General features: G+C 33.9%; 2 protein-coding genes across 2 annotated transcripts; one reads left to right on the top strand and one right to left on the bottom strand.

The window, feature by feature from the left end:
• Window positions 1–1541: 1541 nt before the first annotated feature.
• On the bottom strand, window positions 1542–2390 carry LOC133181519 (homeobox protein HMX3-A-like). The gene is made up of 2 exons (XM_061316010.1): window positions 2228–2390; window positions 1542–2011 (listed from the first exon to the last, which is right to left on the bottom strand). The coding sequence occupies exons 1-2, from the start codon at window positions 2388–2390 to the stop codon at window positions 1542–1544; spliced, it is 633 nt and encodes a 210-aa protein (XP_061171994.1).
• A 2337-nt stretch (window positions 2391–4727) lies between these two features.
• Window positions 4728–13161, top strand: LOC133193857 (F-box/WD repeat-containing protein 1A-like). Its single transcript, XM_061329779.1, has 12 exons — window positions 4728–4897; window positions 6335–6560; window positions 6896–7082; window positions 8158–8251; window positions 8395–8550; window positions 8683–8801; window positions 9314–9419; window positions 9736–9879; window positions 10373–10491; window positions 10660–10770; window positions 10950–11028; window positions 11190–13161. Exons 1-12 carry the CDS (start codon window positions 4832–4834, stop codon window positions 11355–11357), a joined length of 1575 nt encoding a protein of 524 aa, XP_061185763.1. The 5' UTR covers window positions 4728–4831; the 3' UTR covers window positions 11358–13161.
• Window positions 13162–14630: the final 1469 nt, after the last annotated feature.

Here is a 14630-nt window from a genome sequence, read left to right as displayed (position 1 = left end):
GACCTTTTCTGAGTGTAGTATTTTGCTATAGTTAATTTTCCTTTAGATGCTCGTTGCCCCCCCCCCCCCCCCACTTTTTGTTGCTCAAAGGTCGATCACTGGCAAATTCCAGGATTTGGCATAGTGCAGTTAATATTTTTGTTCAGTTCTGAAGGAAGGGGGGGGGGATGTACAAATTGGTTCGGTTCTTCAAATATGTATAAAGACTATACATTGTACGTGTTCCATTTCACTAAATCAGAGATAGTGCATAATCATATACATCCATTTTAAGTGTACACGTTTTCCTCATTTAATCATGTATTCATCATTAAGATATCTCTGAAATCGTGCTGAAAGTTTTCGATTATCACAACACAAATTCAATTTTATCATAGGAATCAGCAATTTTCATCCGATTCGCCTCGAATTCGTATTGAATCTCCCTTGCCCCACACTTTCAAAAGAATTTCAAATTCCTTGACACACCCTAAATTCTAATTTATATTTTCCTTTTCCCATGACACACTTTAATATTTTATTGTAATTTTTCTTGCCCCATAACACACTTCAAATTCTAATGTACTTTCCCTTTCACCATATGACACACCTCAAATTCTAACGTAATTTTCCTTGACCAATGACACACTTTAAATTCTTATGGAATTTCTCTTGTCCAATGATTCAACTCAAATCAAAGCAAATTTCCCTCTCTCTCTCTCTCTCTCTCTTAAAAATTTTCATTCGTCCATGCAACTTTTTGAACTGATAAAGGACGGATCGAAAGACAATATTAAACGTTATAAAACAAAACGTACAAACACAGTATATAAACGTAACGTTAGATGATAAAATTAAGTTGATGAAACATCTGTGATGAAATTATTGAGTATAACATATTTTTATTAAAAGTTACAAATGCTTTGATCCCTTTTTCGTGGTCTGGTACATGAAAAATATTTCTTTCATTTTCAAATCATGCTGCTAGTGCTTAAATTACAAAAAAATTCTTGGATTTGTTTGAAATCAAGTTATATTCATAAGTGTAAATTTTGAATTTACCGGGTGGCAGTAAGTACAAAATTATACTTTAATTTACAGGGTATTTACCACCGCCCGGTAAATTTAAGTTTTACATTATGACACCGGTCAAAATTTCATATTTTGGCCGAAGTAACGTATTAACTGTGTGCGCATCGGAAGTACTGTAAAGCGAATCGTAACCATTGCAGGTTGAAAATTACGTAATTAAATCCACACAGATAAGGGGATAGGAATTAACATTACATATATACATGTAGTTATTTTACAATATAATATACTTTATACACGCAAAATTACATCAATTTAAACAGAAATTAGCATATACATGTGCATGGCTGGTATTCATGTCAATTCAACCTACAAATATTCATATTCTAAAAATTTCTTTTATAATAGAACATGATTTGAATCTCACCACGTTAAAGATTCAAGAAAATTAGATTAAGTTTAACACACCGGAATTTCAATAATCTTGAAATGTTCTGTGTGATGAACAGGACAAAAATTGCACTATCGAGTCACAAATAAAACAAAGGTGGATAAAAAGGAGTTCCGAGGGTTCCAATTGGAAGCGGAAACCTTCCGCTATAAGGCAACACAGGGAAGCGTTCGGGTGGAATACTTGGATCACCGGCGAGTTGGGATTTCCATTTATTGCGTCTGTTTTGAAACCACACTTTGACTTGAGTTTCCGTTAGATTAAGAGTGGAAGCTATTTCAGAACGCTCAGTGCTTGACAAATAACGCTTGGCGTCAAAAGCAGACTCTAAGCAGAAAATCTGATGGCGTGAAAACACAGTCCTCGTTTTCTTCCGAGTCTTTAAGCATCCGGAATCTTCATGGTTTGGATTTATTTTCACATTTAGAGTCCTTTTCTCACTTTCTGCTTCCTCTGATGATGTTTGGATTACGGTGTTAATGTGTTTACATTTTACAGCTTTTCCTTTTGGGAAGTTTGTATCCGTGTTAGTCGGGCCATCGTCCAGATCTTCCAAAAAAAAGTTCAACAAATAAAAATGTGTTACAATAATTAAGGTTTAAATCTGTATTAAAACTTATTTAGATTGAATCTTTTATGGTAACAAATTATAGAAAATATTAAAATTTAAATTTTATTCTAAATTGATATTACTATTTCTGTTAAATAATCATATTTCATTAAGAATATTCTTTGTATAAGATATTTTCTCTCCTGATTAATTACCTTTGATGTCATCGTTGAATTCTCCATCAGCATCGTTAGAATGTCGATGATGTGTTTTCTCACATATCGAGGTTTTTCTTGGACGTTCCTGCAGTTTTGAATCGCTTGTAGACAGAAGACTTTCAATGGAAAAAGAAGAAGATAATCTTTCTTTTTCTGTCATAGTTAAATCTTAATTTAAAACCATTATCAAAAAACCTGAGTTAGCTCCCGAGAATTTTTTAAAAGTGTTAGATTTATGACTAGGTGGTGTGAAATAAATATTTCGGGAGTTAAACTACCCGTGACGTCATGTGGATGGGTTGGAGTGACCGAGGTCAGAGAATTGTCATTAAAACCTTCATTTTCCTTTATTTCTTTAAAGCAGAGTCAAGCGACCGGGTACGGGGATAAACGGTTATAATTAACAAGAGCTGGACAAAGTGATTTTAAAACTGATAAGTGTAACGATCAATTTGTAATACTAACCGCGACACAGAGGCCCTCAATTGCTCACTTATCAGTTATCGTTTCTCGGGGCGGTCTTTCTTTAATGGTCCATACAGAAGGGTAGCCGCTGCTGACCAGTTTAGCTGATGGGGCGTGTAACAAACCCTCCCAAATCCCCCTCCAAACACAGGGTTTGTCAGTATCCAGCTCCATGATGGATGAGAGCGCATCGCGCGAGCAGCGTATTAGCGTGATCGCACATTGCGTGAGACTCGCGGGAGGACCTGTGATCTATAATTCCCTAATTTAACATTTCTTCAGCGCCATATGGTGCTGCGAACTTTCTTGATTATCTGTCTGGCGGAAATAATGGGAGGAGTGGGTTCTTACTTTTGATTCTCTTTGACTTTATGAAAATAACTGATTGTTAAATAAATCCCGTTTGGGAAATATGAAAGGAAAAATATTTACCCCCCCCCCCCCGCAACATATATTTTTCTTAATTTTAAGTTTGTTTAAAGAAAAATTTTCGTAATAATATTGTTGAATCATGAAATATAGAATTTTAGACATGTAAGAAAAATAATCACAATATAATTTGATTACTATACATATGTCTTTCGGAATTCAAATGTACTTGTGCAATTCAAAGGTCCACACCATTATGAAATAAATAGACTCCTATCGACCCGTTAATGTGTGACTGTACTCATAAAAATTTCTGAGATTCCGGAACCTGGAATATATTTGATGTAACGTTCATCGTATCTCATCATCTTCAGCAAACACTTGGTGTTACTTTGTTAACGACAACAAATTAGAGAGAGTGCTTGTTAATGACATTCCGTGGGTCGGTTAAAGGAGAGGAGGGGGGCTGGCCCTGTGATCAGGGTCCGAGATGTACAAAAGGTCCCCTGATATGATCTCAGCTAGGACAAACTGACCACGGAGGACATTAAGATAGATTGTCCGACAAGACTGGACAATGGATTCAATTCCACAAAAATAACATTCAATTTACAATAAGCTTTCTACAGATATACCAGCGTCACGTTTCGGTAGAGTTTGTCTCCGTTAAGTAGGATTTTTATTAAAGCAGAATAACAGTTTGAAATTACGGATATAAAATTTTAAGTTAGATTTAATTATGGGAGGGAAACAAGACTTAATCAAAATTTTGCAATTGTAAATGAAAATAAGGACATTAATATGAAAATGTTGGCTTTTTAAGTCAATAAATGTATGCACGTATTCTTTAATTTTCCTTTATGTTGGTTTATTTGCATGGATTTTTTTTTTCTTTTCAGCAGTCGGCAAGCAAGAAAATAAATAATTTAATTAAAACTGTTCCCAAACAAAATAAGTCATAATAATAAAAATAATAGATATCAATCTTTGTAACTTTTAGTAATTTATATAAATTCTATTGAACATGAAAAAGACATTTTGGGTGGGACTACTCCTCGACTAAGCATAAAAAAGTCTTTAGACGTAATTTTTGAGAGGACACATCCATAAAGTAGCTGTTTTCTATAGTATACTTAAGACAAAATTGGGGGGGGGGGGGGAGCACAGCCCCGGTGGTCCCCACCCTCACTCCACCGGTTCCTACTGCCATTCATTTTCGGTATTTTTTTTTATGGTTTCTTGAATCTTCTTCACAGGTAATAAATAAATATATCGAAAGTACGGATAAAAACTAACACTAGTACTCACTTCATCCTCCAAAAAAAAAAAAAATTAAAAAAGAAAAAAATTATATCAGAGCCTAATAACATGTATTGAAGAAAAATTTAATTCTTTCATGTAGATAGGTATTTTCAAGCTATCAAAGCAAATGATGAACAGATTAAATACGTTCGAAGTAGTTTGATTTAACATATATGTAGATCCGCCCCTTTTTTCCGGAATCAAGCATTCCGTCCGGTTCAAATATTATAATTTTATTTTAACTGACATTACATGATATAAAATATTCAGTATTTTGCATATCTCTCTTATCAAACTATATATCGAAAGTGAAATAAATAGTTTTCATGCTCAAAATACAAACATTTAATATTTTTACAAGAATAAGTACAACTTCCTGTTTCTGGATGACGTCACAACAGAGTGAATGTGCGAGTGAATGAAAAGGTCTCTGATTCAGCTTCACTCGGTCATCGGTGAAGAAGAATGACCTCTATGGAAACAAAAATGGAAACATGTAGTTCCATTGACGATAGATCTGATCGCAAACTGGTAGGTTTGGCTGGAAAAATATTTGATGGAATTGTAAGAATCAGGTCGCCATTTTTTGTTGTTTGACAACACCTCAATATCATTCAACAAATTGATATGGGCTCGGTATTTGTGTGTTTTATGTTTGTCAAAATGCAAATATTGCAAAACGGTCGCTTTCAAACTTTTCCAGATATTTTATGGTGATGTTTTCTTTCAAAGATTGATGTGAATGTTCATAACATCTTTGTTAGCAGGTAGAATCTTGTATACAAAGAAGAAATCAAAACCTTCCTTATTTACAACGTAGAAAGAGTGAACTGAATGTCTTAACATTGTCCAAATATTTTTATGGATAAAATTAAGTATATATCAAAGTAAAATGTTTTCCTTAAAAAATGAAATGTTGTCAGAAGACCAGTTGGATATGTAATTAGCAAGTTATTTGAAAGTAACCTAAGATACTCCCTGACTATTTTTCAGTATAAATATGAAATAAACTTATAAAATAATATAATTTTGTACGATTCTTGGTTACTTAAAGAAACTGGTCTTTTTATTTACAGTTTGTCACTGGCCCATTCAAATGTTTTATGAAGGATGAATATGAACTCAGATTTCCGATTCAGTAGATCTTCTTGCTTTATACATATATTAATTAGCATGTGCTACAATGCGTATATTACTTATTCATCAAAATAGTTTTAAACTGATATAGATACCTTTTAAAAACTTATCTGGGAAATGCCCTGAAAAATTGAAAGATTCTGTATTTGTTTCCAATATTAAACGGCTATGCATATCTCTCATTTTTATTTATTTTTTTTATTGAAAAGTCACAAATTCAGACTTGTCGAAATTTTCAAATCACTGTCGGACATTTGGTCTGACAAAGTCAAATGTTCTGTCGGACTGGATGAACCAGATACGTGTACCTTATTTTGACGCTGAGAAAGGAAAATAAATAACTGCACCAAAATGTCCTTTATTATTTTCAACAGCCTTTAGTCTCACAAGTTTCTTTTGGGAAAGAGAATCTTAAATCAGAGACATAAATGACACTTTTTATGTCTTGCTGTAACAAATTTAATCGACCACTGTTACCACGCTGCTGTCTCTTTTATTTTTTGTGACCTTCACCTGCACACCCCGATCCCGATCTTTTTAAAATTTTCGTCACGCTTGATCTTTTCAAACAGTTATTTGGACCGACGTTTTCTTGAAAGTTATTGGTCCAGACAAATTTTTACCAGTCTTGCCGACAGGACCGACAGATCTCGACAAGTCTGAAATTGAATCAATATCTGGTCTGAGTACTTCAGATAATGGAGATATTTTTTTATAAAATGATTGTGTTGAAATGACTCTAATGCTACAGAATGATAAACATTAATCTGTGGGTGATCTGTATTATATTTATAAGAGATACCTGTATCACACTAATTTGTTAATTTACAGGATACTGAAACCCAAATCAAGTCTTTACAGCCTGCCCCTCAGAAGAATTCAGAGCAGTACTTAAAAGACAGAGACAGTTGTACCAAATATTTTGACAACTGGACTGAATATGACCAAATCACATTTGTCGAACATTTGTTATCACGCATGTGTCATTATCAACATGGACAAATAAACAGTTATTTAAAACCCATGTTACAGAGAGATTTCATCTCAGCTCTCCCAGGTATGTTTTCATTACCATGATTACTGTGAACAAAGCTTAGAGTGTCCGATACACTATCTGCTATATATTGATTACCAATATACTTGAAATATTTATTGACTTATCTCACAACAGAAGAAGGCTGACTTTGAGTTGATATTGTTATATTAAGTCAGATGCATGTCACAGCTTAGTATATGAAGTCTTCAGGAATAGTATGGTTGTAAATGTATTCTATATTAAAGAGAGTCAAGAACTTGCAAGGCAAATGTATATTTATTCCCTCAACATGCTCAAAATAGAGAATGGCTCAGATGAATTATACACATACTAATTCTTGTTCCTTTACAAATCAGCAAAGGGTCTTGACCATATAGCAGAAAACATTCTGTCCTACTTGGATGCCAAGTCCTTGTGTGCAGCGGAGGGAGTGTGTAAGGAATGGTATCGCGTGATCTCGGAGGGCATGTTATGGAAGAAACTCATTGAAAGGATGGTACGAACAGACACTTTATGGAGAGGGCTAGCTGAGAGAAGGGGATGGTGGGTATTAACATTGAAAAACACAAAACTATCTAGGAAGTAGTTATTCTGATCCATCTTGTAATGAAGTATTTATTCACATTTAAGTACATTAAATAATTAAAAGTATAATTTAATTATAAATGTCAGATTGAACCAGGATGGTATAGATCAGGTTGCCTGAAGGCCAGAAAAAATTGTCAGCCAGTTTTTCTGAGTGAGAGAAGATATTAATGCCATTAACCATGTGATACAGTTTATAATCATATGAAAAGTAATCCCAATACTGTATGTGTACTTAAAAAAGCGGGCTTCATATTTTAGCAGCTTTGGCGCAAACAGCGATGCACTAATTCATGAATACTGCTAAGAAATCATAAATACGTATATAGCACAGACATGTATAGCGCTAACTCATGATTTCACCAACAACTCCATACCCAGTGATTGCGCAAAATTTTGAATACGCCAATATATGTACATGTACAGTATCTACATTCAATTTATTATTGTTTTAAAGAAGAGGCTATGAACATACAAATTACCGTATTCTGAGAGACTGTAGGCAATTTGGTACATTTCACTTTTGTCTGATATGGAAAAAACTCCCAGATTCATAACTGGTTTTCTTTATTTTTCATTGAAAATGACAGTTTAATATATGATTTTTTTTGTCTTGTTTACCTACAGATTTTGCCCTGAAACACCTTTATTTGACCAAGTTATAAAGCGTCATTAAAGGAATTTGTATCTCAAATTTTAGAAATCTATAGACTCCTTTCATTTACTAGTTCTTGACCTTAAGTGATATCATTGACCTGATTAAGGGTCTAGAAAATTGGTTTTTTAAGTAGGAAATGGTGAAATCGAAAGTGCATTTGATAGTAGAATCAAACCACAGTCAGATTCCAGAAAAGTTCATAGAAATTCTTACACGATACAGTCCTCAAGAGTTTTTCCCACACACAAAATTACTTGCATTTGTGAGTTATTTGCAACTCTGCAAAGTTAAAGAAACATTTTGTTTGTTGTAATGTACAGGAAAAATTCTTCCCCAGGGGAATGTATTTATAGATAACTTTCATTTGTATTACAGGGGAGTGTATTTATTCAAAGGAAAAGCAGGGGACACGCCTACAGACCACAAATTTTACAGAAATTTATATCCACAGATTATTGAAGATATAGAGGTGAGTCTTGAGAATAATTAACATTGAATCATACAATTTACATCATTTAACGTTGGCTAAGATATGTCAAAGTATGCTTAAAAATATCTTAAAAGAAAACCACTGAATGTTTGTTTATGTTATGATTTTACTTGACTTTACAGAGGATAGAGACAAACTGGAGGACGGGGCGCCACACCCTCCAGAGAATTCACTGTAGGAGTGAGACAAGTAAAGGGGTCTACTGTCTACAGTACGATGAGACTCGCATCATCAGTGGACTGAGGGACAACACAATCAAAGTCTGGAAGTCCAAAATGGTCAGATTTACATCCTTAAACTGTAAACTCTGTAATTTGATCTACTTGTGATATGGTCAGTTTCCTTTATACTGTGACATTTTCCAAAGTAAAATTTACTTTCTACTGATTTATAATTTCTTTGCTTTACAGATGTGGGATCGTAACACGTTAGAATGTGTTCAAGTTTTAACTGGTCATACTGGCTCAGTCCTATGTTTACAGTATGATGATAACATCATTATATCAGGGTCCAGCGACTCCACTGTCAGGTATGTTTACAGTGTAATTATAACATCATTATATCAGGGTCCAGCGACTCCACTGTCAGGTATGCTTACAGTATGATGATAACATCATTATATCAGGGTCCAGCGACTCCACTGTCAAGGTATGTTTACAGTATTATGATAACATCATTATATCAGGGTCCAGCGACTCCACTGTCAGGTATGTTTACAGTATTATGATAACATCATTATATCAGGGTCCAGCGACTCCACTGTCAGGTATGTTTACAGTATTATGATAACATCATTATATCAGGGTCCAGCGACTCCACTGTCAGGTATGTTTACAGTATTATGATAACATCATTATATCAGGGTCCAGCGACTCCACTGTCAGGTATGTTTACAGTATTATGATAACATCATTATATCAGGGTCCAGCGACTCCACTGTCAGGTATGTTTACAGTGTAATTATAACATCATTATATCTATTAGAATGTATTGATTTTTATTGGGAGTTAGTGTATCAGTTTAAGGGATTTTTTTTTTCAGAGTATGGGATGTACATACCGGGGAAATGTTAAACACATTGATCCACCACTGTGAAGCTGTACTACACTTGAGATTCTGTGATGGCATTATGGTTACTTGTTCCAAAGTAAATTTTTTTTATATCTGAACTTTCATTAAACTAAGTTCATACTCTCAAACTATGTGTAAATATCCATTTTCAAATGTACAAGAATATACAGTCAGTGCACTTGGTATGATAATATTTTGTGATGTGTACCTGTAGTATTTGAAGGCCTATTTTAAAAATTATATGAAATGCATTTTATTTGCTCACAAATTAATGAAAAGCATTAATTGATTTTATTTTTTTTAATTCTACTTAATTTTTCTTGATAAAACTAAATGCAGTGTTTATTTTCAGCTGATAAGACTGGTGATAGATGTGTTATGTTGTTTTACAGGATCGAAGTATAGCTGTATGGGACATGCAGTCGCCAACAGAAATAAATCTGCGGCGAGTATTAGTTGGACATCGAGCTGCAGTCAACGTTGTGGACTTTGATGAGAAATACATTGTATCAGCATCAGGGGACAGGACGATCAAGGTGAGGAAACATTTATAGACAGGACAATTAATGTAAGACAACTCTTATAGCCAGGTCAGTCAATTTCAGGTAAGATAATCCAGGTAAGACAACTCTTCATAGTACAAACAAGGTTAGACAACTTGAGAGACTCATGGAAAGTTCAGGTCTTTGTTACTAAAGGAGCTAAGGGATGGAAAATAGAAAAATTGTGTCTGGAAAATGATAAACAGAGAGTGGATTTTTACTAGTATATGCTGTGGAGTCATTTTAATTTTTGGTTGTCAAAATTTGATTGGTTCTGACATGGGGATGTAATTTTGTGGATAACTCATACATACAGAAGATTAATTGAAATGATATGTTTACACTGTTATGGTTAATGGTGACATAAATTCACAAAGTACAGTGACCCACAAAGTCTTTGAACCTTGGTCCTCCCTGATGATTCCTCAGTTATCCTTGTATTTATTGTCTATTTCTTACTGACTTTTTGAATGGTGTGTTATTGCAGGTATGGAGTACATCTACTTGTGAATTTGTACGCACATTAAATGGACACAAGCGGGGCATTGCTTGTCTCCAGTACAGAGATTGTCTAGTAGTCAGTGGCAGCTCAGACAATACTATCAGGTAGTCTTACAATTGTTCATGCTGTATTCAATCCAGTAAGGGTCCTAGACAAAATGTAACATTTCATATAATAAAAAAAAAAATAAATGTTATTAAATATTTCAAGATAAAAAATAAAAAGTTTCAAGGTAAAAATACTGCCAAACTGAAATCAAATTGTATTTTCAGGTTGTGGGACATAGAAAGTGGGGCATGTCTGCGTACATTAGAAGGGCATGAGGAACTTGTACGATGTATCAGATTTGACAACAAACGTATTGTTAGTGGAGCATATGATGGGTATGCATCCAAAAAAAAAAAACATTTAGTAAAAATTTATCTGGATAAAACAGTCACATTTAAGTAGTCATTGTGGATTATAGGAACTTATTATAAGAGGGTATGTCATACTAATAGAAGAAATTGCTATATTTAATTATGGTTGGTTAACCGTCATTGTCTTGTATTTTTGTCAACAGGAAAATTAAAGTATGGGACCTTGCAGCTGCCCTGGATCCTAGAGCACCTGCTGGTAGTTTATGCTTAAGGACTTTAGTGGTATGTTAGTCCTCTTTTTAGTAATGTTAATGTAAAAATAACTCTGTTGAAGTGACATTTCACAGATTGGCAAAATTGTTAGAAATATGATAGAATTTAGCAAATATATGAGTTAGAATGTCTTGTATCTTCAAGTGTAACTTTCTTTCTGGTATTTTTAGGAGCACTCTGGTCGAGTATTCCGCCTACAGTTTGACGAGTTTCAGATTGTCAGTAGTTCTCACGATGATACCATTCTCATTTGGGACTTTTTAAATGTGCCAATAGAAACTACATCAACGTCCAATAACCGCTCTCCAACGCGGACCTACACTTATGTGAATAATTGATCTCAGAGGGTGGTATCCTGCCCTCATTGTGCGTGTGTGTATTGAATGTTAAGGAGGGAGAGATAGGAGACCCCCTGCATTCCAGCATCCCCTCCATAATGAATGTTCATAGTGTGTGTCATCGCTCCATGTGTCTGCTGTTTCAACAAGACTGAATAACTCCCTGTCTCACACAGAATCAAGTAAACGTAAAACACAGTGGAGCATCTCATTTCCATTGTTGTCAGCTTTTTTATGTCTGTTCTATTAAGTTTTCGATTATTTTTTTAAAAGTTCAGTCATATTAATTTTGATTGACAAGGGGAAAAAAGACATAGTTTAATACCAAAAATTGTCAAATATACCAGTATGAATTTGGTTTGTAGCCCTTGTTTATGTATGTGTCCAACTTGCTTTTTCTTGAAAATTATCTTGAACTGAGGCTGAACAATTTCTAGAGAAACAATTTTTGAATCAGGACCAATGTAGCTTTTAGAAGATAATGCAGTTTTCATCATCAGCTTTATTATTTTCAGAAGTAAATGCAAACAATTTATGTATTTTACTGTAATGCAGATTTAAGCATCTTCTCTTGAATTTTGAATGAAAGTGTGGCTTAATGTTCAGGTTTATGTCTGAAATATCTGTTTATATTGATTCTCATAAAATGTAAATAATTTCAAACTAAAATGACAGGTACATTTTCATGTCCATATTACAGAATAAAGATATTTGAATCTCTAGGTTGAAAGAGTTGGTGGTGCTAATATAGCTTTTAAGTGGTGTTCTGTGAAACAAACAAAACAACAACAACCTGTCTATTCCTTTCTAAATTTTGCATACTTTAAATAAACTACCTTTATGAAAAGCACAGGTAAATGCATCAATCGACTACATTTTTTTTCCTTGTTTATAAGGATTTTTATTTTTTACGAAACTCTGTATAGGATTTTATTTAGATATCAGAAAATTAATAAAGAATTTGAAATTAAGAAGTGCTAATGTACAAGAGGTTCTATCATAGAGCAGAGATGTTTGTATGAATATTGTTTGTCCTGGAGATAAATGTATGTATACTATATTTGTGTTCTGCACTACAGATCAGTACATGTGTACTAATCCTATACAGTGTACGTGTACCACTGTGTAGTACAGATTAGTGTATATGTATTACATGTACACTGCAAATTAGTGTTTTTATGTACTTCAGATTTTGTATGTGTACTGCAGATTTTGTATGTGCACTGCAGATTAGTGTATATGTACTGTAGGTATACCAAGGATTAGTATATCTATGAGTATTGAGTACTTCATGCACGGAAAATTGGGTGAAAATCAATGTACAAGTACTACTAGTACATTGGTCATCAATGTGTGAGTACTACTAGTGCACCCAAGATCAGTGTTTGAGTACTACTAGTGTACCAGAGATCAGTGTTTGAGTACTACTAGTGTACCCGAGATCAGTGTTTGAGTACTACCATTGTATAGCAGTGAAGTGTCCGGACGTTTTGTGTACTGAGAGTTTATGCAGTGCTGTGTGTGCCTAGATGTAAATACCTTTGCAATATGCCTAATGATTGTGATGTACTATTTATTCTTAAATTTCAGGGGGATTCATCTGCTCTATTTTTTTTTTCTGTTATATCGATTGAGGAAATCTCAGTTGAAGAAGTAACTTATAAATTCTGTAAAAATACAAAGTTAGCTTTCTAAGTAATGTGTGTCATTATCATGTGATTTAACAGCAAAATTGTACGGTTATTTATCAGTGGTTTTCTCTAATGTTCCCTCATACCAGAAAACAATAAAATTGTTTACTTATTGTTTCAGTTTTTGTTTGTCAGTAATTTAGATAAAAAGTATTGACAGTGACTGGTTGATAAAACATCTGTCATGCTAGGTTATCTGGTCTTTTGTTATTTGTAGGTTAGATAATTATGTTGTATATCTTTGGTTATAGATCAGGAAAGCTGAAATGATGTCATTTGTTTATCATCCATCAGAGTTACTGTGATATCAGAACTACTGATATTTCCTGATGGAACGTGGATGTGTTTTAGCTCACCTGAGCCTGAGGCTATATGTGTGTTTTCCAGATCAATGATTGTATAAATAGATCGATGTTTGTATGAAGGCATGTTTGTAAACTCCTCACATTTCTCTGCTCCTCTCAAGAACCATTAAGCCAATTTCAACCAAACTTGCTACCAAAACATTTGGGTAATGGAAAGTCAATAAAATGGAGGGCTAAACTCTATTTCAGTGGATGATAGGGTGGATTCTTTAAAAATCTTCAATGCAATCTGCTTAAAATCAGACGTTCAAGTTTCAAGCCCAGGGCTTTGGCAAAGGTTCAAAATTTACATGGGAAATATGTTCATATATGAAAAGGTAGGTTCATTACTGCATCCTCTATTTTTTTTAGGTTCAATATAAACACACACGACAAAACTATCAACAAGACTTATGCCCTGTTCACACGGAGGGTTTAATTCAAATTAAACGTAAGTTACTGCAAATTAAATTTGATCCGCATCACACAGAGAATTTAATGCGAATTAATTTAATTCGAATTGGATTACTGCGCATTAAATTACTTCGCATTAGCTCCATGTGAATGCTAATTCGAATTAAATTTTGACGCATGTGTTAGGGCAGAATTTAGTCACAGGCCACATGTCGATGGTCAAATATAGGTCCTTGTGCTATTTTTGACTGGAAAACAAAGGAAAAATATGTTAATCACTAATATGTGTATAGACACTATGACATTTTGTTGTGTATATGCTCTGCACAATGTTACGTGATTTGTAAATGACGTCATAATAGCCTCACTGAATAGCCTTGTTGTAGAAATAAAATTATAATTCGCATTACTTTACTTCGCTGTCATGTGAACGCAATTTAATTTCGCATTAGTTTAATTCATGTCATTTTACTTCGAATTAATTAACTACGAATTAAACTCTCCGTGTGAACAGGGCATAAAATTCCTTTTCTGTCTTTCGTGAAGGTGATGTAACTGAATTCAGAAAAAAAAAACACAATTAATTGTGTAACTAACTTTACAGAATATTTAAGGAATGTTTTTAAGTTTTGTGTGATTTATTGGTGTGTAAATCACACAGACTTGTCACGTAGGCATATTTCATGAAGTGCGCTAGCGCTTCATGAAAAATATGCCTACGTGCAAGTCTGTGTGATTTACACACCAATAAATCACACAAAACTTAAAAACATTCCTAATATTTACATTTTACAAGTTTAAAAGAACCATCGATATACTCAATA

The sequence above is a fragment of the Saccostrea echinata genome, unplaced genomic scaffold (genome assembly GCF_033153115.1).
Source record: "Saccostrea echinata isolate AGI-Se365-2 ecotype Australia unplaced genomic scaffold, CSIRO_AGI_Sech_v1 ptg000001l, whole genome shotgun sequence".
Taxonomy (NCBI): Eukaryota; Metazoa; Mollusca; class Bivalvia; order Ostreida; family Ostreidae; genus Saccostrea; species Saccostrea echinata.
This window is presented reverse-complemented; position numbering and strand designations above follow the sequence as displayed.